General features: G+C 44.3%; 2 protein-coding genes across 4 annotated transcripts in view; both read left to right on the forward strand.

Annotated features, from left to right (window-relative positions):
* aebp1a (AE binding protein 1a) overlaps positions 1-18,963 on the forward strand; it is a 32,996-nt gene extending 14,033 nt beyond the window's left edge. For both annotated transcript variants that reach the window (XM_056240685.1, XM_056240684.1), the window contains exons 18-20: positions 16,533-16,672; positions 16,775-16,874; positions 18,094-18,963. In XM_056240685.1, the coding sequence (XP_056096660.1) occupies positions 16,533-16,672; positions 16,775-16,874; positions 18,094-18,590 (737 nt within the window). In that variant the 3' untranslated portion in view covers positions 18,591-18,963. The remainder of the gene's footprint in view (positions 1-16,532; positions 16,673-16,774; positions 16,875-18,093) is intronic.
* A 1,104-nt stretch (positions 18,964-20,067) lies between these two features.
* Positions 20,068-20,893, forward strand: part of ykt6 (YKT6 v-SNARE homolog (S. cerevisiae)) — a 6,676-nt gene continuing 5,850 nt past the window's right edge. Inside the window, exon 1 of one of the 2 annotated variants that reach the window (XM_056240710.1) lies at positions 20,068-20,338. The gene's annotated coding sequence lies outside the window, so the exon portion shown is untranslated. The remainder of the gene's footprint in view (positions 20,339-20,893) is intronic. The other variant, XM_056240709.1, reaches the window with a different exon arrangement.

Consider the following 20,893-nt stretch of genomic DNA (forward strand, 5'->3'; position numbering starts at 1 on the left):
CTAAAATATGCTGGGTTGTTTCAACCCAAATTTGGGTCAAAAATGGACAAACCCAACCGTTGGGTTAAAATATTTGTTTGCCTAGAATTAAAGGGTCACCAAAAAATGAAAATTCCTCACCCTCAGGTCGTTTTTTTACAGTCTATGTTCCAAACCTGCAAGACATTCGTTCATCTTCAGAACACAAATGAGGATCTAATTTGATGAGATTTCTGTTCCTCCATTGACACCAATGCAACTACCACTTTGACGCTTCAAAAAAGTTCATAAAGAGAATGTAAAACAAATCCATTTAAATCGAGTGGTTTAGTCTAAATTTTCTGAAGAGACTCGATCACATGATGAACAGATTGAATTTAGACTTTTATTCACATATAAACATTCATCAACTCACACATCAGTTGTGAGAAACAGAAGCTCAAGATTCACGAGTTCACATTTACATCAATTAAACAGAGTAAAGATTATGCGTATTTGGCGTGCTGTCCAGGGGGAGGACTCCGAGCTCGGAAATTTTTGCCCGAACCCAGAGTGCTCCCCCTTGTTGTAAGAGTATTTAGGAGAAGAAGTGAGGAGATGGGGTGGTGGAGGGATGCTGTTAGACTGTCAAAGAACTGAGTTAAGTTTGCTGAATATATACCTCTTACCTCATTGATTGGGAGTGTGCTCCACTCGTGTCTAATTAGGCTTGATTACCTGAATGTGCTCCACATGTGTTTAATTATCTGAACATGCTCCTCCCGAACTTTGTTAGGAAACATCATTTCACGAGTTCACATTTACATCAATTAAACAGAGTAAAGATTATGCGTATTTGGCGTGCTGTCCAGGGGGAGGGCTCCGAGCTCGGAAATTTTTGCCCGAACCCAGAGTGCTCCCCCAAAAGCAAAAGAGCAAAGGACAGCCGGCAGACTAAAGACCCCCCAAAACGCGGAGAATTTGGCGGGCTGGCGTTTTGAGAATAAGCCTGGTTGCTTGACCAGGAGGGCCTGCTGGCTCACGAACGGGGAGCAGTCGTAATTTGGAACAACAGTTGGGAGGGCTCGCACCATTTCTCGACGGGAGCAGCTCACAGCGTCAGACAGGCGAGCTCTACCGGCCGATGAACAGCGTGATTTATGCCGCCTGACCAGGAGGGCCCGTGTTGCCTCTGGCGGGAGCAGCTCACTGCGCTGGGCGGACGGGCCCTACTGGTTGACAAGATTTGGGAATGCCCAACCAGGAGGGCCCATGTAGCTTCCGACGGGAGCAGCTCACAGCGTCGGGCTGATGGGCCCTACCGGCTGACGGTGGAGTGGCGCGTTTTTTGGAAGCCCGGACTGGAGATTTCCTGCTGTCCGCTGGGAAATCGATACCTGTTGGATGGGAAAGAGAAAACATAGATGCATGCAAAGTCCGTTGGGAGACCAATGCTCGCTGGACAGAAAAAGAGAAAACATAGATGCATGCAAAGTCCGCTGGGAGACCAATGCTCGCTGGACAGAAAAAGAGGAAACATAGATGCTTGCAATGTCCGCTGGGAGACCAATGCTCGCTGGACAGAATTATGCAATGTCCGCTGGGAGACCAATGCTCGCTGGACAGAATTATGCAATGTCCGCTGGGAGACCAATGCTCGCTGGACAGAATTATGCAATGTCCGCTGGGAGACCAATGCTCGCTGGACAGAATTATGCAATGTCCGCTGGGAGACCAATGCTCGCTGGACAGAAAAGAGGAAACATAGATGCTTGCAATGTCCGCTGGGAGACCAATGCTCGCTGGACAGAATTATGCAATGTCCGCTGGGAGACCAATGCTCGCTGGACAGAATTATGCAATGTCCGCTGGGAGACCAATGCTCGCTGGACAGAATTATGCAATGTCCGCTGGGAGACCAATGCTCGCTGGACAGAATTATGCAATGTCCGCTGGGAGACCAATGCTCGCTGGACAGAAAAGAGGAAACATAGATGCTTGCAATGTCCGCTGGGAGACCAATGCTCGCTGGAAAGGAAAAGGAGAAAACATAGATGCTTTGCAATGTCCGCTGGGAGACCAATGCTCGCTGGACAGAATTATGCAATGTCCGCTGGGAGAGTTTTTGCTTTGTCAGTTGGGAATTTAGATCACTGGAAGAAGGAAGAACACCCAGGTGGACGACCCGGAGGGTTTTATTCGATGAGGGTTTGGTGGGCTTTTTTAATGTGGAACCGGTTGGTCCTGATGTAGCTTTGGAAAGCGTCTGAGGACCATCTTCCGAGAGCTTGTATCTGCTGCTGGGAGAGGCCTTTTTGGGCAGCTGAAGTTGCTGCTCCGATGCGGAAAGAGTGACTGGAGAAATGTTTTGCTTGGATGCCTGACTGTTGAAGAACGGATTTGAGATGTTTCTGGAACCAAAAGCGTGTCACAGGTTTGTTGGAGTCATCTATAAATAGGGGATCAAGGTGGGATTTAGCCTGGGAGCTTCTCCAATGAAGATATGCCTGAATGGATTGGTATGGTTGGATTGGCGATGAGAGTTTGAAGATGTAGATGAAATGGCCTTTTTTGGATTGGTCTGTCTTGCTTTGCTTAATCAAGTATGAGATGGTTTCACTATCCAGTACTGATAAGTCTGAGATGGTGGGGTGGACTCTTGGGTCGAATTTGGAAGTGATGGCGAGTTCCGAGCATCTAAGAAAGCCGAAAAATGCTAGAATAAACATAGCATCGAGTGTACGGGCTGTCTCGAGAGGCTGGTAGACTGTGCGGAGGGCATGAATACATTTTGTGAGAATATCTAGTGTTATGGGTTGTCTGGTGTCGGGATGGGTGGGATGAGATCGTTGAATTCCTTTGACCAGAAGGGAGGTTTGTGAATCATTTATCTCTGGGGAAGGAGCGCCGTACATCAATTTGTGGAAAAACTGGATGCCGCTCAGGTAACCTTTGATGGTTCCAACTTGGAGGCCCTTAATGCTGTTAAGGTAGGAGATGAATGAGGTGATTGAAAGGAGAGAAAAATCAGGGAATGGCAAGGTGTATGAGAAGTGGAATGCTTTAAAACACCTCCAAGCTGTCACATAAGATTGGAGGGTCCTGGGAGAAACTGCTTGGAGGATGGTGTCCAGTGATGTGTCGAGGAGTTGTTTTAGAGGGTGGGTTACGGGAATATTAGTTCTGAATAGTGAGGTACTGGAGTTGGGAATTGGTCTGCCTCTGGAGCCAGCATCCTGAATTTCTGAAACAGAAAACGAGACAGAGAGTCAGCGATTAGATTTTCAGACCCGGGGATGTGTTTGGCAATTATGATAAACTGATCACACGCTGAGATCCAGATTAGGCGTCTTAAGAGTGGCATCAGGGCGGGTGAATGGGAACGGCCTTTATTAATGCGTTCAACGGTTGCTTCATTGTCACAATGCACTAAAACGCTACTGGTGGCCCATCCTTTCCCCCACAGGAAGGCTGCTACCACAAGAGGGTAAAGCTCAAATAGGGCTGAGGACTGAGTCGTGTCTTGGAGTTGGGGGGGCCACGGAGATGCAAACCAGCGTCCTTGGTAGAAACCCCCGAAGCCAATTGAGGGGGCCGCATCTGTAAATAATTGGATATCGACTGGAGAAAAAACGAGATCGTTATAGAAAAAGGATAGGCCATTCCACTGTTTTAGGAAAGTTATCCATAACCTGAGTTCATCACGGCACATCTGAGATATGGAAATTAGGTCTTCTAGTGCGTGAACCGAAGAAGCGAGTGAGAGGAGATGCGAAATGAAAGGGCGGCCTTGTGGAATGATGCGCATTGCGAAGTTTAAGTGGCCGAGCAGGGATAAGAGTTCGCGTTTGGAACAATTTGAGCGGTCAATGAGGGTAGATGAGACGAGTATGATCCTGTCAATTTTTTCCTTTGGCAGGGAAGCCTGGAATTGTACTGAATCTAAGTTAATGCCGAGGAATTCGATGGATGTGGTGGGACCCATGGTTTTCTCCTGGGCGATGGGGATCCCAAGCTCTGAAAAAACATTTTGAACAGTGAGGATATGAGCGGCTGGGATGGCGTCGGGAGGCGAAATGATTAGGAAATCATCTAGCAAGTGAATGAGATGAGGAATCGCATAATTGTTTGACAAAATCCAGCAAACAGCTTCTGATAGCGTGTCGAAAATTTTGGGGCTGCTTTTGCATCCGAAAGTTAAGCGTACGGAAAAATAAAATTTTCCTTGCCAGCGTACACCGAATAAGTGCCATGAATCTGGATGGATGGGCATCACTTTGAAGGCAGAAGTGATGTCGATTTTTGCCAGCCAAGCTCCCCGACCCGCGATTTTTATCATGTCGATCGCCTGATCTACATCATGGTATTTGAGAGAAAATTCGTCAAGGGGGATCAAGCTGTTAATGCTTGGGAACGGGGAATCATGTGGGGCTGATAAATCAATTATAAGGCGTTTTTTACCTGAAAATTTTCTTGTGGCCACTCCAATGGGGCTGATACGAAAAACTTCGAAAGGAGGATTGTCGAAAGGACCAATCATGAAGCCTGACTCGACTTCTTTTTTGATCAGGTTGTCTACTACATCGGGCTCAGCCATAGCAGATTGAAGATTATTACAGACAATATTTTGAGAGAGTGGGCATTCCACGCCAGGTTTGAAACCGTGCTCGAGGCCGGACAGAAGATAGTGTGTGAAGTGGGTGTCCGGGTGATGAGCTAGTTCGATTGCTAAGCGAGAAATATTCACGGGGGTCGACAAGTAATTTTTTGATGTTTTTTTTTATTGACTGCTTTGAACACTGGGCAAACATGGCGGGCATGGGCACCGCCGCAGAAATTGCAGACATGGAGAAACCGGCAACGCTGTCTGTAGCACCTCCCATGGTTAAAACTACTGCACAGCTGCCTGCTGTTTGAAAAGGAGGCTGTCTGCTGTCTTCCTCCATCGGGATTTTCATTGGTTGTAAGTCTTGGCACATAGCTGGTTGATTTAACTGGGGCTGAGTCTGGGCAGGGGGGGATGGAGGGGTTGATTTGAGGACATGTTGTGGTTGAATGTGCCACTGACCTACATACCGCACATGAAATGTTCCTGCAGCCTAGGAAAACCCTGCTGTGTAGATCTGGATCAAGAGCGCCCCAGTAAGGACATTGGTTCCACTGGGCGACCCGGACAGAGCACTTGGCGGAAAAGAGCTTGTGGTATGTGTAGAAGTGCCCTCCTCCATAGGACAGCGCAAGTTCGGCTATAATTGATAAGTAATCGTTTAATTCGCGCCGCCTATGGGGGAAGGCAGAGCAGATTACTTCAGTGAAACGGCTGAAAGCAATTGTGAACTCGGAAAAAGAAAGTAAACGTGATGAATGTGGATTTGGGTTTTTTAAAGTGACAGAAAAATCCCCACAATCTATTTGGCGGTTTGATTCGGTTACAGGTAACAGAGAGAGAAGAGATGAAAGATCTACGTCTGCACCTGACAGGATCTGTGCTCGGATGTTGTGGGACACTGGGGGCGGCTCCGCGGCAACGGCGTTCGATGGGACAGGCATCTGAGTTGCTGTGAAGAGAGAGTGGAGAGATTTTGCCTGGAGAAGAGAGCTGAAAGGAGCCGAGGCCGGGGCTGCAATTGTCGGCGGAGGCAGCCTCACGCTTGAATTGGCCTCTGGGGCTTGGGGAAGAGGATTAAAAGTATGAGAAGGAAAGGAAGGTTGAAACTGAGAAAAGTGGGCTTGTGCTGCAAGCGGAGGCAGCCTCACGCTAGCTTGAGCTACTGGAGCTGCTGGCCACTGAAAAGAAGAGGGATTAGTAGCTGTTGTAAAGGTAGGTTGAAATGATTGGGCCTCCAATGCTAGCGGAGGCAGCCTCGCGCTAGCATCTGGGACAGGTGCTGGAGGCCACTGAAAAGAAAAAGGATTATTAGAAACAGCAGGAGCCATGTTCTGATATGCTGAGGGAAGGTCGGCGGGCCTGGTTTCAACCAAAGCTGCAGCCTGCTGGCGAGGTCTGACAGCAGAAGGAACTGGGGCGCGGCCCAAGCTTGCTGAAGGCCTTCTGCTGCGGTTTGATGCTGAAAGAGAACTGGATTTGGTACGCTGCGATGGTGGTGTTGTCGAGCGAGGTGAATCCTGAGCTTTGCTTTGCCTGCTGGTCCTTTTCGGGGCCGGCATGGACTTCGGAGAGAGGTTAGTTGATTGCAAGGATACATACAAGGCGTATAGTTCCGCTTTGTTCATCCTTCGCGAGAACTGAACATCTGAATTGATCAGCGCTTGCCTCAATCCTAAAACTGTCCACTTTCCAATTGGTGGAATTGTTGGGACGGCCGAGCGATAGGAAGAAGCAGGGGAGGGATTGTGATGTCTCGCTGGTGGAGGCGAGGGCTGGCCTCTGCGTCTAGGCGAGCGTGTAGCTGTTCGGGCAGGCAGGCGGCCGCGTGGAGAAGCCTGAGGATCAGTTGAAATGTTGGGTAGAGAAGGAGTTGTCCTTGGGTCAGCTGATTGTGGCTGAGGATCCGGTGAGAAGTTAGATTCCTCATCGGATGGGAAGAGCTGGAGTTGAGACATGGTAGCAAGAAGGTCGAACCAATATGCTGTTAGACTGTCAAAGAACTGAGTTAAGTTTGCTGAATATATACCTCTTACCTCATTGATTGGGAGTGTGCTCCACTCGTGTCTAATTAGGCTTGATTACCTGAATGTGCTCCACATGTGTTTAATTATCTGAACATGCTCCTCCCGAACTTTGTTAGGAAACATCATATGTTAGCTTGACGTGCGAGAACCAATGAGGTTCATTCTCGTGTTACGCAGCACGTTTGAGCTTCAGCAAGAACCAATGAGGTTCATTCTCGTGTTACGCAGCACGTTTGAGCTTCAGCAAGAACCAATGAGGTTCATTCTCGTGTTACGCAGCACGTTTGAGCTTCAGCAAGAACCAATGAGGTTCATTCACGTGTTACGCAGCATGAGCTTCATCAAGAACCAATGATGTTCATTCTCGTGTTACGCAGCACGTTTGAGCTTCAGCAAGAACCAATGAGGTTCATTCACGTGTTACGCAGCACGAGCTTCAGCAAGAACCAATGAGGTTCATTCTTGTTACGCAGCACGTTTGAGCTTCAGTAAGAACCAATGAGGTTCATTCTCGTGTTACGCAGCACGTTTGAGCTTCAGCAAGAACCAATGAGGTTCATTCACGTGTTACGCAGCACGTTTGAGCTTCAGCAAGAACCAATGAGGTTCAATCTCGTGTTACGCAGCACGTTTGAGCTTCAGCAAGAACCAATGAGGTTCATTCATGTGTTACGCAGCACGTTTGAATTTCAGCAAGAACCAATGAGGTTCATTCTCGTGTTACGCAGCACGTTTGAGCTTCAGCAAGAACCAATGAGGTTCATTCTTGTTACGCAGCACGTTTGAGCTTCAGTAAGAACCAATGAGGTTCATTCTCGTGTTACGCAGCACGTTTGAGCTTCAGCAAGAACCAATGAGGTTCATTCTCGTGTTACGCAGCACGTTTGAGCTTCAGCAAGAACCAATGAGCTTCATTCATGTGTTACGCAGCACGTTTGAGCTTCAGCAAGAACCAATGAGGTTCATTCTCGTGTTACGCAGCACGTTTGAGCTTCAGCAAGAACCAATGAGGTTCATTCTCGTGTTACGCAGCACGTTTGAGCTTCAGCAAGAACCAATGAGGATCATTCTTGTTACGCAGCACGTTTGAGCTTCAGTAAGAACCAATGAGGTTCATTCTCGTGTTACGCAGCACGTTTGAGCTTCAGCAAGAACCAATGAGGTTCATTCACGTGTTACGCAGCACGTTTGAGCTTCAGCAAGAACCAATGAGGTTCATTCACGTGTTACGCAGCACGTTTGAGCTTCAGCAAGAACCAATGAGGTTCATTCACGTGTTACGCAGCACGTTTGAACTTCAGCAAGAACCAATGAGGTTCATTCTCGTGTTACGCAGCACGTTTGAGCTTCAGCAAGAACCAATGAGGTTCATTCTCGTGTTACGCAGCACGTTTGAGCTTCAGCAAGAACCAATGAGGTTCATTCTCGTGTTACGCAGCACGTTTGAGCTTCAGCAAGAACCAATGAGGTTCATTCTCGTGTTACGCAGCACGTTTGAGCTTCAGCAAGAACCAATGAGGTTCATTCTCGTGTTACGCAGCACGTTTGAACTTCAGCAAGAACCAATGAGGTTCATTCTCGTGTTACGCAGCACGTTTGAGCTTCAGTAAGAACCAATGAGGTTCATTCTCGTGTTACGCAGCACGTTTGAGCTTCAGCAAGAACCAATGAGGTTCATTCTCGTGTTACGCAGCACGTTTGAGCTTCAGCAAGAACCAATGAGGTTCATTCTCGTGTTACGCAGCACGTTTGAGCTTCAGCAAGAACCAATGAGGTTCATTCTCGTGTTACGCAGCACGTTTGAACTTCAGCAAGAACCAATGAGGTTCATTCTCGTGTTACGCAGCACGTTTGAGCTTCAGCAAGAACCAATGAGGTTCATTCTTGTTACGCAGCACGTTTGAGCTTCAGTAAGAACCAATGAGGTTCATTCTTGTGTTACGCAGCACGTTTGAGCTTCAGCAAGAACCAATGAGGTTCATTCTCGTGTTACGCAGCACGTTTGAACTTCAGCAAGAACCAATGAGGTTCATTCTTGTGTTACGCAGCACGTTTGAGCTTCAGCAAGAACCAATGAGGTTCATTCTCGTGTTACGCAGCACGTTTGAGCTTCAGCAAGAACCAATGAGGTTCATTCTTGTTACGCAGCACGTTTGAGCTTCAGTAAGAACCAATGAGGTTCATTCTCATGTTACGCAGCACGTTTGAGCTTCAGCAAGAACCAATGAGGTTCATTCACGTGTTACGCAGCACGTTTGAGCTTCAGCAAGAACCAATGAGGTTCATTCACGTGTTACGCAGCACGTTTGAGCTTCAGCAAGAACCAATGAGGTTCATTCACGTGTTACGCAGCACGTTTGAACTTCAGCAAGAACCAATGAGGTTCATTCTCGTGTTACGCAGCACGTTTGAGCTTCAGCAAGAACCAATGAGGTTCATTCTTGTTACGCAGCACGTTTGAGCTTCAGTAAGAACCAATGAGGTTCATTCTCGTGTTACGCAGCACGTTTGAGCTTCAGCAAGAACCAATGAGGTTCATTCTCGTGTTACGCAGCACGTTTGAGCTTCAGCAAGAACCAATGAGGTTCATTCTCGTGTTACGCAGCACGTTTGAGCTTCAGCAAGAACCAATGAGGTTCATTCTCGTGTTACGCAGCACGTTTGAGCTTCAGCAAGAACCAATGAGGTTCATTCTTGTTACGCAGCACGTTTGAGCTTCAGTAAGAACCAATGAGGTTCATTCATGTGTTACGCAGCACGTTTGAGCTTCAGCAAGAACCAATGAGGTTCATTCTCGTGTTACGCAGCACGTTTGAGCTTCAGCAAGAACCAATGAGGTTCATTCTTGTTACGCAGCACGTTTGAGCTTCAGTAAGAACCAATGAGGTTCATTCTCGTGTTACCCAGCACGTTTGAGCTTCAGCAAGAACCAATGAGGTTCATTCTCGTGTTACGCAGCACGTTTGAGCTTCAGCAAGAACCAATGAGGTTCATTCTCGTGTTACGCAGCACGTTTGAGCTTCAGCAAGAACCAATGAGCTTCATTCATGTGTTACGCAGCACGTTTGAGCTTCAGCAAGAACCAATGAGGTTCATTCTCGTGTTACGCAGCACGTTTGAGCTTCAGCAAGAACCAATGAGGTTCATTCTCGTGTTACGCAGCACGTTTGAGCTTCAGCAAGAACCAATGAGGTTCATTCTTGTTACGCAGCACGTTTGAGCTTCAGTAAGAACCAATGAGGTTCATTCTCGTGTTACGCAGCACGTTTGAGCTTCAGCAAGAACCAATGAGGTTCATTCACGTGTTACGCAGCACGTTTGAACTTCAGCAAGAACCAATGAGGTTCATTCTCGTGTTACGCAGCACGTTTGAGCTTCAGCAAGAACCAATGAGGTTCATTCTTGTTACGCAGCACGTTTGAGCTTCAGTAAGAACCAATGAGGTTCATTCACGTGTTACGCAGCACGTTTGAGCTTCAGCAAGAACCAATGAGGTTCATTCTTGTTACGCAGCACGTTTGAGCTTCAGCAAGAACCAATGAGGTTCATTCACGTGTTACGCAGCACGTTTGAGCTTCAGCAAGAACCAATGAGGTTCATTCATGTGTTACGCAGCACGTTTGAGCTTCAGCAAGAACCAATGAGGTTCATTCTCGTGTTACGCAGCACGTTTGAGCTTCAGCAAGAACCAATGAGGTTCATTCTCGTGTTACGCAGCACGTTTGAGCTTCAGCAAGAACCAATGAGGTTCATTCTCGTGTTACGCAGCACGTTTGAGCTTCAGCAAGAACCAATGAGGTTCATTCACGTGTTACGCAGCATGAGCTTCATCAAGAACCAATGATGTTCATTCTCGTGTTACGCAGCACGTTTGAGCTTCAGCAAGAACCAATGAGGTTCATTCACGTGTTACGCAGCACGAGCTTCAGCAAGAACCAATGAGGTTCATTCTTGTTACGCAGCACGTTTGAGCTTCAGTAAGAACCAATGAGGTTCATTCTCGTGTTACGCAGCACGTTTGAGCTTCAGCAAGAACCAATGAGGTTCATTCACGTGTTACGCAGCACGTTTGAGCTTCAGCAAGAACCAATGAGGTTCAATCTCGTGTTACGCAGCACGTTTGAGCTTCAGCAAGAACCAATGAGGTTCATTCATGTGTTACGCAGCACGTTTGAATTTCAGCAAGAACCAATGAGGTTCATTCTCGTGTTACGCAGCACGTTTGAGCTTCAGCAAGAACCAATGAGGTTCATTCTTGTTACGCAGCACGTTTGAGCTTCAGTAAGAACCAATGAGGTTCATTCTCGTGTTACGCAGCACGTTTGAGCTTCAGCAAGAACCAATGAGGTTCATTCTCGTGTTACGCAGCACGTTTGAGCTTCAGCAAGAACCAATGAGCTTCATTCATGTGTTACGCAGCACGTTTGAGCTTCAGCAAGAACCAATGAGGTTCATTCTCGTGTTACGCAGCACGTTTGAGCTTCAGCAAGAACCAATGAGGTTCATTCTCGTGTTACGCAGCACGTTTGAGCTTCAGCAAGAACCAATGAGGATCATTCTTGTTACGCAGCACGTTTGAGCTTCAGTAAGAACCAATGAGGTTCATTCTCGTGTTACGCAGCACGTTTGAGCTTCAGCAAGAACCAATGAGGTTCATTCACGTGTTACGCAGCACGTTTGAGCTTCAGCAAGAACCAATGAGGTTCATTCACGTGTTACGCAGCACGTTTGAGCTTCAGCAAGAACCAATGAGGTTCATTCACGTGTTACGCAGCACGTTTGAACTTCAGCAAGAACCAATGAGGTTCATTCTCGTGTTACGCAGCACGTTTGAGCTTCAGCAAGAACCAATGAGGTTCATTCTCGTGTTACGCAGCACGTTTGAGCTTCAGCAAGAACCAATGAGGTTCATTCTCGTGTTACGCAGCACGTTTGAGCTTCAGCAAGAACCAATGAGGTTCATTCTCGTGTTACGCAGCACGTTTGAGCTTCAGCAAGAACCAATGAGGTTCATTCTCGTGTTACGCAGCACGTTTGAACTTCAGCAAGAACCAATGAGGTTCATTCTCGTGTTACGCAGCACGTTTGAGCTTCAGCAAGAACCAATGAGGTTCATTCTCGTGTTACGCAGCACGTTTGAGCTTCAGCAAGAACCAATGAGGTTCATTCTCGTGTTACGCAGCACGTTTGAGCTTCAGCAAGAACCAATGAGGTTCATTCTCGTGTTACGCAGCACGTTTGAGCTTCAGCAAGAACCAATGAGGTTCATTCTCGTGTTACGCAGCACGTTTGAACTTCAGCAAGAACCAATGAGGTTCATTCTCGTGTTACGCAGCACGTTTGAGCTTCAGCAAGAACCAATGAGGTTCATTCTTGTTACGCAGCACGTTTGAGCTTCAGTAAGAACCAATGAGGTTCATTCTTGTGTTACGCAGCACGTTTGAGCTTCAGCAAGAACCAATGAGGTTCATTCTCGTGTTACGCAGCACGTTTGAACTTCAGCAAGAACCAATGAGGTTCATTCTTGTGTTACGCAGCACGTTTGAGCTTCAGCAAGAACCAATGAGGTTCATTCTCGTGTTACGCAGCACGTTTGAGCTTCAGCAAGAACCAATGAGGTTCATTCTTGTTACGCAGCACGTTTGAGCTTCAGTAAGAACCAATGAGGTTCATTCTCATGTTACGCAGCACGTTTGAGCTTCAGCAAGAACCAATGAGGTTCATTCACGTGTTACGCAGCACGTTTGAGCTTCAGCAAGAACCAATGAGGTTCATTCACGTGTTACGCAGCACGTTTGAGCTTCAGCAAGAACCAATGAGGTTCATTCACGTGTTACGCAGCACGTTTGAACTTCAGCAAGAACCAATGAGGTTCATTCTCGTGTTACGCAGCACGTTTGAGCTTCAGCAAGAACCAATGAGGTTCATTCTTGTTACGCAGCACGTTTGAGCTTCAGTAAGAACCAATGAGGTTCATTCTCGTGTTACGCAGCACGTTTGAGCTTCAGCAAGAACCAATGAGGTTCATTCTCGTGTTACGCAGCACGTTTGAGCTTCAGCAAGAACCAATGAGGTTCATTCTCGTGTTACGCAGCACGTTTGAGCTTCAGCAAGAACCAATGAGGTTCATTCTTGTTACGCAGCACGTTTGAGCTTCAGTAAGAACCAATGAGGTTCATTCATGTGTTACGCAGCACGTTTGAGCTTCAGCAAGAACCAATGAGGTTCATTCTCGTGTTACGCAGCACGTTTGAGCTTCAGCAAGAACCAATGAGGTTCATTCTTGTTACGCAGCACGTTTGAGCTTCAGTAAGAACCAATGAGGTTCATTCTCGTGTTACGCAGCACGTTTGAGCTTCAGCAAGAACCAATGAGGTTCATTCTCGTGTTACGCAGCACGTTTGAGCTTCAGCAAGAACCAATGAGGTTCATTCTCGTGTTACGCAGCACGTTTGAGCTTCAGCAAGAACCAATGAGCTTCATTCATGTGTTACGCAGCACGTTTGAGCTTCAGCAAGAACCAATGAGGTTCATTCTCGTGTTACGCAGCACGTTTGAGCTTCAGCAAGAACCAATGAGGTTCATTCTCGTGTTACGCAGCACGTTTGAGCTTCAGCAAGAACCAATGAGGTTCATTCTTGTTACGCAGCACGTTTGAGCTTCAGTAAGAACCAATGAGGTTCATTCTCGTGTTACGCAGCACGTTTGAGCTTCAGCAAGAACCAATGAGGTTCATTCACGTGTTACGCAGCACGTTTGAACTTCAGCAAGAACCAATGAGGTTCATTCTCGTGTTACGCAGCACGTTTGAGCTTCAGCAAGAACCAATGAGGTTCATTCTTGTTACGCAGCACGTTTGAGCTTCAGTAAGAACCAATGAGGTTCATTCACGTGTTACGCAGCACGTTTGAGCTTCAGCAAGAACCAATGAGGTTCATTCTTGTTACGCAGCACGTTTGAGCTTCAGCAAGAACCAATGAGGTTCATTCACGTGTTACGCAGCACGTTTGAGCTTCAGCAAGAACCAATGAGGTTCATTCATGTGTTACGCAGCACGTTTGAGCTTCAGCAAGAACCAATGAGGTTCATTCTCGTGTTACGCAGCACGTTTGAGCTTCAGCAAGAACCAATGAGGTTCATTCTCGTGTTACGCAGCACGTTTGAGCTTCAGCAAGAACCAATGAGGTTCATTCTTGTTACGCAGCACGTTTGAGCTTCAGTAAGAACCAATGAGGTTCATTCTCGTGTTACGCAGCACGTTTGAGCTTCAGCAAGAACCAATGAGGTTCATTCACGTGTTACGCAGCACGTTTGAACTTCAGCAAGAACCAATGAGGTTCATTCTCGTGTTACGCAGCACGTTTGAGCTTCAGCAAGAACCAATGAGGTTCATTCTTGTTACGCAGCACGTTTGAGCTTCAGTAAGAACCAATGAGGTTCATTCACGTGTTACGCAGCACGTTTGAGCTTCAGCAAGAACCAATGAGGTTCATTCTTGTTACGCAGCACGTTTGAGCTTCAGCAAGAACCAATGAGGTTCATTCACGTGTTACGCAGCACGTTTGAGCTTCAGCAAGAACCAATGAGGTTCATTCATGTGTTACGCAGCACGTTTGAGCTTCAGCAAGAACCAATGAGGTTCATTCTCGTGTTACGCAGCACGTTTGAGCTTCAGCAAGAACCAATGAGGTTCATTCTCGTGTTACGCAGCACGTTTGAGCTTCAGCAAGAACCAATGAGGTTCATTCTCGTGTTACGCAGCACGAGCTTCAGCAAGAACCAATGAGGTTCATTCTCGTGTTACGCAGCACGAGCTTCAGCAAGAACCAATGAGGTTCATTCTCGTGTTACGCAGCACGTTTGAGCTTCAGCAAGAACCAATGAGGTTAATTCTCGTGTTACGCAGCACGTTTGAGCTTCAGCAAGAACCAATGAGGTTCATTCTCGTGTTACGCAGCACGTTTGAGCTTCAGTAAGAACCAATGAGGTTCAATCTCGTGTTACGCAGCACGTTTGAGCTTCAGCAAGAACCAATGAGGTTCATTCATGTGTTACGCAGCACGTTTGAGCTTCAGCAAGAACCAATGAGGTTCATTCACGTGTTACGCAGCACGTTTGAGCTTCAGCAAGAACCAATGAGGTTCATTCTCGTGTTACGCAGCACGTTTGAGCTTCAGCAAGAACCAATGAGGTTCATTCTCGTGTTACGCAGCACGTTTGAGCTTCAGCAAGAACCAATGAGGTTCATTCTCGTGTTACGCAGCACGAGCTTCAGCAAGAACCAATGAGGTTCATTCTCGTGTTACGCAGCACGAGCTTCAGCAAGAACCAATGAGGTTCATTCTCGTGTTACGCAGCACGTTTGAGCTTCAGCAAGAACCAATGAGGTTAATTCTCGTGTTACGCAGCACGTTTGAGCTTCAGCAAGAACCAATGAGGTTCATTCTCGTGTTACGCAGCACGTTTGAGCTTCAGTAAGAACCAATGAGGTTCAATCTCGTGTTACGCAGCACGTTTGAGCTTCAGCAAGAACCAATGAGGTTCATTCATGTGTTACGCAGCACGTTTGAGCTTCAGCAAGAACCAATGAGGTTCATCCTCGTGTTACGCAGCACGAGCTTCAGCAAGAACCAATGAGGTTCATTCTCGTGTTACGCAGCACGAGCTTCAGCAAGAACCAATGAGGTTCATTCTCGTGTTACGCAGCACGAGCTTCAGCAAGAACCAATGAGGTTCATTCTCGTGTTACGCAGCACGTTTGAGCTTCAGCAAGAACCAATGAGGTTAATTCTCGTGTTACGCAGCACGTTTGAGCTTCAGCAAGAACCAATGAGGTTCATTCTCGTGTTACGCAGCACGTTTGAGCTTCAGTAAGAACCAATGAGGTTCAATCTCGTGTTACGCAGCACGTTTGAGCTTCAGCAAGAACCAATGAGGTTCATTCTCGTGTTACGCAGCACGTTTGAGCTTCAGCAAGAACCAATGAGGTTAATTCTCGTGTTACGCAGCACGTTTGAGCTTCAGCAAGAACCAATGAGGTTCATTCTCATGTTACGCAGCACGTTTGAGCTTCAGCAAGAACCAATGAGGTTCATCCTCGTGTTACGCAGCACGTTTGAGCTTCAGCAAGAACCAATGAGGTTCATCCTCGTGTTACGCAGCACGTTTGAGCTTCAGCAAGAACCAATGAGGTTCATCCTCGTGTTACGCAGCACGTTTGAGCTTCAGCAAGAACCAATGAGGTTCATTCTCGTGTTACGCAGCACGTTTGAGCTTCAGCAAGAACCAATGAGGTTCATTCTCGTGTTACGCAGCACGTTTGAGCTTCAGCAAGAACCAATGAGGTTCATTCTCGTGTTACGCAGCACGTTTGAGCTTCAGCAAGAGGTTTTGTTCTCACACGTCAAGCAGGTTCGGTTGAGCTTCTGTTTATGTTCGCTGATCAATGTTTAAATGTGAATAAAAGCCTAAATTGAATCTGTTCATCATGTGAAGTGATCTTGTCTCTTTAGAAAATTTTAACTAAACCCGCTCAATTCATATCAATTAGTTTTACGATCTCTCTATGAACTTTTTGAAGCATTAAAGTGGTAGTTGTGTAGCTGTCAATGGAGGGACAGAAATCTCTTAGATTTCATTAAAAGATCTTCATTTGTGTTCCAAAGATGAACGAAAGTCTTATGAGTTTGGAATGACATGAGAGAGAGGAATTAATGACAGAATTTCCATTTTTTAGGTGAACTATCCCTTTAATTTATCCAGATAACAAAGAAGTGTTCCAAGAATGTTTGGCTAACGTTCCCGTTAAGTTATGTAAACATCATTTCTGAATGTTCTCTGAATGTTCAAAACAACAGATGCAGTAGAGGCACTTACTCCCCTTTATTATCTGTAAAGGGAAAAAACTCCTCTTACAATTAAACGTTTCTGTGTTGCTTTAGGCATGAACGATTTCAGCTACCTGCACACCAACTGCTTTGAGATTTCCATCTTTCTTGGGTGCGATAAGTTTCCACATGAAAGCGAATTGGCGTCAGAGTGGGAAAACAACCGAGAGGCTCTGCTGGCTTTCATTGAACAGGTTACAAAACACATACAGTTCAGATCTCTGTGTGACATAGTGGCTGCACATTGTATAACAGCAACAAAGTCTCAAAAAACGTATAATTTATGTGACCCGCAGGTGCATCGAGGCATTAAAGGAGTTGTGCGAGATGTCGGTGGGAATCTTCTAGCAAATGCAACAGTGTCAGTGGAGGGAATCAAACATGACGTCAAAACAGGTAACAGACATTCTGTCATTCTGTCCTAATAGATCTAAAAAGAGTACATTAAAAATCGAAATCATGACATAAGAAGTCATAATTGTGACATAAAAAGTTTAATTTATGACTTTCTATGTCATAACGGACTTTATGTTAATTTTTTTAAACATTAATGTCATATTTAAATCTGAATTTCTAATTTTTGTCATAATTTCAAAATTTTAATGTCATAATTCTGACTTTTTAAAGGGATACTCCACTTTTTTTGGAAATAGGCTCATTTTACAACTCCCCCAGAGTTAAACTGTTGAGTTTTACCGTTTTTGAATCCATTCAGCCGATCTCCGGTTCTGGCGGTACCACTTTTAGCATAGCTTAGCATACATCATTGAAGTGGACAAGACCATTAGCATTTCTAAAAAAAAAAATGACCAAAGAGTTTCGATATTTTTCCTATTTAAAACTTGACTCTTCTGTAGTTACATCGTGGACTAAGACCGACGGAAAATGTAAAGTTGCGATTTTCTAGGCTGATATGGCTAGGAACTATACTCTCATTCCTGTGTAATAATCAAGAAACTTTACTGCCGTACCATTAACTCTGGGGGAGTTGTAAAATGATCCTATTTCCAAAAAAAGTGGAGTATCCCTTTAAGTCAGAATGCCAACTTCGTATGTCGTAATTTCGACTTTTTGGCCTGGTTTCACAGACAGCGCTTAGATTGAGCCAGGATTAGGCCTTAGTGAAATTAGGACATTTAACTAGCTTTTATAAACGTGCCTTAAAAAAACATTACTGGTGTGCATCTTGAGACAAAAAAAATGGCACTGACATATTAAGATAAATCAATGAAAGTTGCTTTCAGTTAAAACAGCTCAAACATGCATTTTAGTCTCGGACTAGACTTGAGCCTCGTCTGTGAAACCGGGGGTAAATTACATAATTAATTATGCTATAATTTTGACTTTTTATGTCATAATTATGATTAGTAAAATCATGTTTGTTTTTTCTTTTGTGGAAATGAGCTTCCATATATACATACATGTGACCATTAATCAACATCAGAGAATTGTGAACATGTTGTTCAGTTGTTCAGATTAAATAAATATTAATACAGAGTAAATATTTTAGGTCAAAGGGTTTTGGCTGGCAAAAAAAAGTTTGGGAATCCCTGCTTAGAACATATCTTTGTAGTATATTATATGTTATATTAATCCAGACTTTTATTTCTCAAAGCTGCCACTGGCGATTACTGGCGTCTTCTCAACCCAGGCGAGTATCGCGTTACTGCAAGAGCGGATGGTTATTCTTCTCAGACTCGTCTTTGCATTGTGGGCTATGATGCCAATGCTACACCCTGCAGCTTCACTCTGACCAAATCCAACTGGGCTCGTATCCGACAAATCATGGCCCAGAGTGGGAATAGGCCAAGACTGGTTACCAACACCCCCGGAAACACAAACAACCGCGTCAGCGTCGAGAGCACAGGGGCCGCCGTGCCCCCCCAGAATGACCGTCTGCGTCGCCTACGACTGATGCGCATGCGTAAGCTGAGAATGGAGAGGATGAAAGGCATCACGACAACCATAACACCAACCACAACGACAACCACACCTCCACCCACCACTACAGCAATGTCAACAACAGATGCCTCTTGGGATGACTTGTGGTTTGAACTGGACACTGCACCCACTCAAGACTATAACTTTGAGTATAGAATAGATGAAGATTAGAGAAGGATTGTATGAAAATGTGTGGAATATTGCCCTCTTTAAGCATTCAGGCTCATAAACTACAAATCACTCTCTCTGTGGAACAGAGTATAAAAAACAGAAATATCATTATTATTTAATTCAAGGAGTCTTATGTGAATAGTCAGAAGAATGAGGTATTACCAGTGTTGGGCAAAGTTACTTTTAAAAGTAATGCATTGGAATATTGTGTTATTCCCTAAATAAGTGACTAATTGTGTTACTTTGTTACTTTTTACGGAAAGTAATGCGTTACATTACTTTTGTGTTACTTTTTCTCACCTGGGCTGGCCTTGCTTGTTTGTTTAAAAAAAAAAAAACACTCTTCAGCAATAAAAATAAAATAAAACACAAATATGTTGTCATTTTTGCTTATTCATATGGTTGAATTGGATTATCAAAAGTCAGCAGCAAAGATATTGGTTAATAAAGTGAGATTAAATACATAAAGTATATTTGTGTTATTTAACATATTTAATTATAGCAGGTTTGTGTAATATTCTGAGTTTGCATTTCACACTTTTATTTTCATTTTGAGGAATAGTGAATCTATTTTTGTGCAAGTGAGATGAGTAAATGTACACTTTTAAATTCAGATATTTTGTTGTAAATTTAAAAGTAATGTATTACTTTACTAGTTACTTGAAAAAAGTATCTGGTTATGTAACTTGCGTTACTATAATGCATTATACTCCCAACACTGGCTATTAAAAGAAGGCAAAATGAGCTATTTCTGAGCTGTTCTCAATGTACTTGTGTACACGAATATTATAATGTCCACATTTTTTTCTAATAAAATGTCTCAATATAATTTTATGTTGTAGTTTTCATGTTATGTATAATGTAAGTCAAAATTAAATTTTATTTACATTATATGTAGTTTCAAATGAACTATGACCATCATGCATGCACTTAATGAAGACATTACATTGAAGTTAATTCTGTACTGTTTAAATAATAAGTGCATTGTAAATCCCTCATGATAAAATCATTTTTTAAATATGAAATTAGTAAATAGTATTATATAATGCTAAAATGGTTGATGGGATGGTTTGTTGACGTCAGACTGAAAAACAAGGTAGAACGTGCTAAGAGCAAATGATGATTTATTATTTTAGCAGCAGTAGCCTTATAGAACATTAAACATTCTGTAGGGTTATTATGGTTTTAATTCGCCTATGGCAGCTTGCCATAGGCGAGGGACATGGATAAGGGACATTTGTGGCACTATTTATCATATCTATGCTTTATATGTCAGCTTTCAGTTTCACAAATAAGGACTTTTATTTTTCTCTTTCATGAACGCGCACCTAGAGACTTTTGTTTTACGTACGTCAGCTTTCATGGGTGTTTATGAGGGACTTTTCTTTTTCTGTGTCCGCTTTCATGAATGGACATGAGACTTTTATTTTGTACACGTCAGTTTCTATGGGTGTGTACAAGGGTCTTTTATTTTGAAATGCCGCTTTCTGCCAGCTAGCAAGTTTCTGTGGGGGAAAAAAAAAATCCTCGGATAGTTGTGATCTGATTAAATGCCTTCTGTAAACCTGGACTATCCTGGATGCCAGTGATATTATAATCCATAATACAAATAGTAATTATTTTAATTTACATAATAGCACGCCGGAGACACCGTTGTCAGTTTAGACAAATAAATAAAAGTTATTCTGATCTGTGTAGATTAGCTGTTAGCGGGTTAGCTTCAGTCTTGGCTGTTTTATACAGAGCAGGTAAGAATGACAACTGTTTATGTATATTTATAATGTCACATCTCACATTATCGAGACGGTCTCAGAAAGATTCATATTAAGAAAGATTATTCTGGAGACATCGGGGACTTTTAGAGCTAGCACGAATGCTAAGCAGCTGTTAGTCATCAGCCTGTTGAACTGCATTGAATCATATGACACATCTGAATAGAGGCTAAATATGCTGTTTATAAACCTTCTGATAATCTGATCCGAGGTTTCCATCTATTGGGATCCTCTACAGGTCCTGCATTCGTTGATATGTTAACGTATAACGTTATATGGGTGTGGTGTAAGTTAGTGGTTAAAGGTCTGGGTTAGCAACTAAAAGGTTGTAGGTTCAAACCCCATGAACCATTGTGTTCTTGATCATAACCAGGGGAATCTAATGGTGTCACTTTGGATATAAGCTAAATGACTGCTATATTGTCCTGTGTTTACTGACTTTTGTATAATCTGAATCTGAATAATCAATAAATAAAAACAGTTCTGAATGAATCAACCTCAGTGTTTATTATTTATTTTATTATGTTTTAT

The sequence above is a fragment of the Rhinichthys klamathensis genome, unplaced genomic scaffold (genome assembly GCF_029890125.1).
Source record: "Rhinichthys klamathensis goyatoka isolate OS25496 unplaced genomic scaffold, OSU_Roscu_1.1 h1tg000606l_1, whole genome shotgun sequence".
Lineage (NCBI taxonomy): Eukaryota > Metazoa > Chordata > Actinopteri > Cypriniformes > Leuciscidae > Rhinichthys > Rhinichthys klamathensis.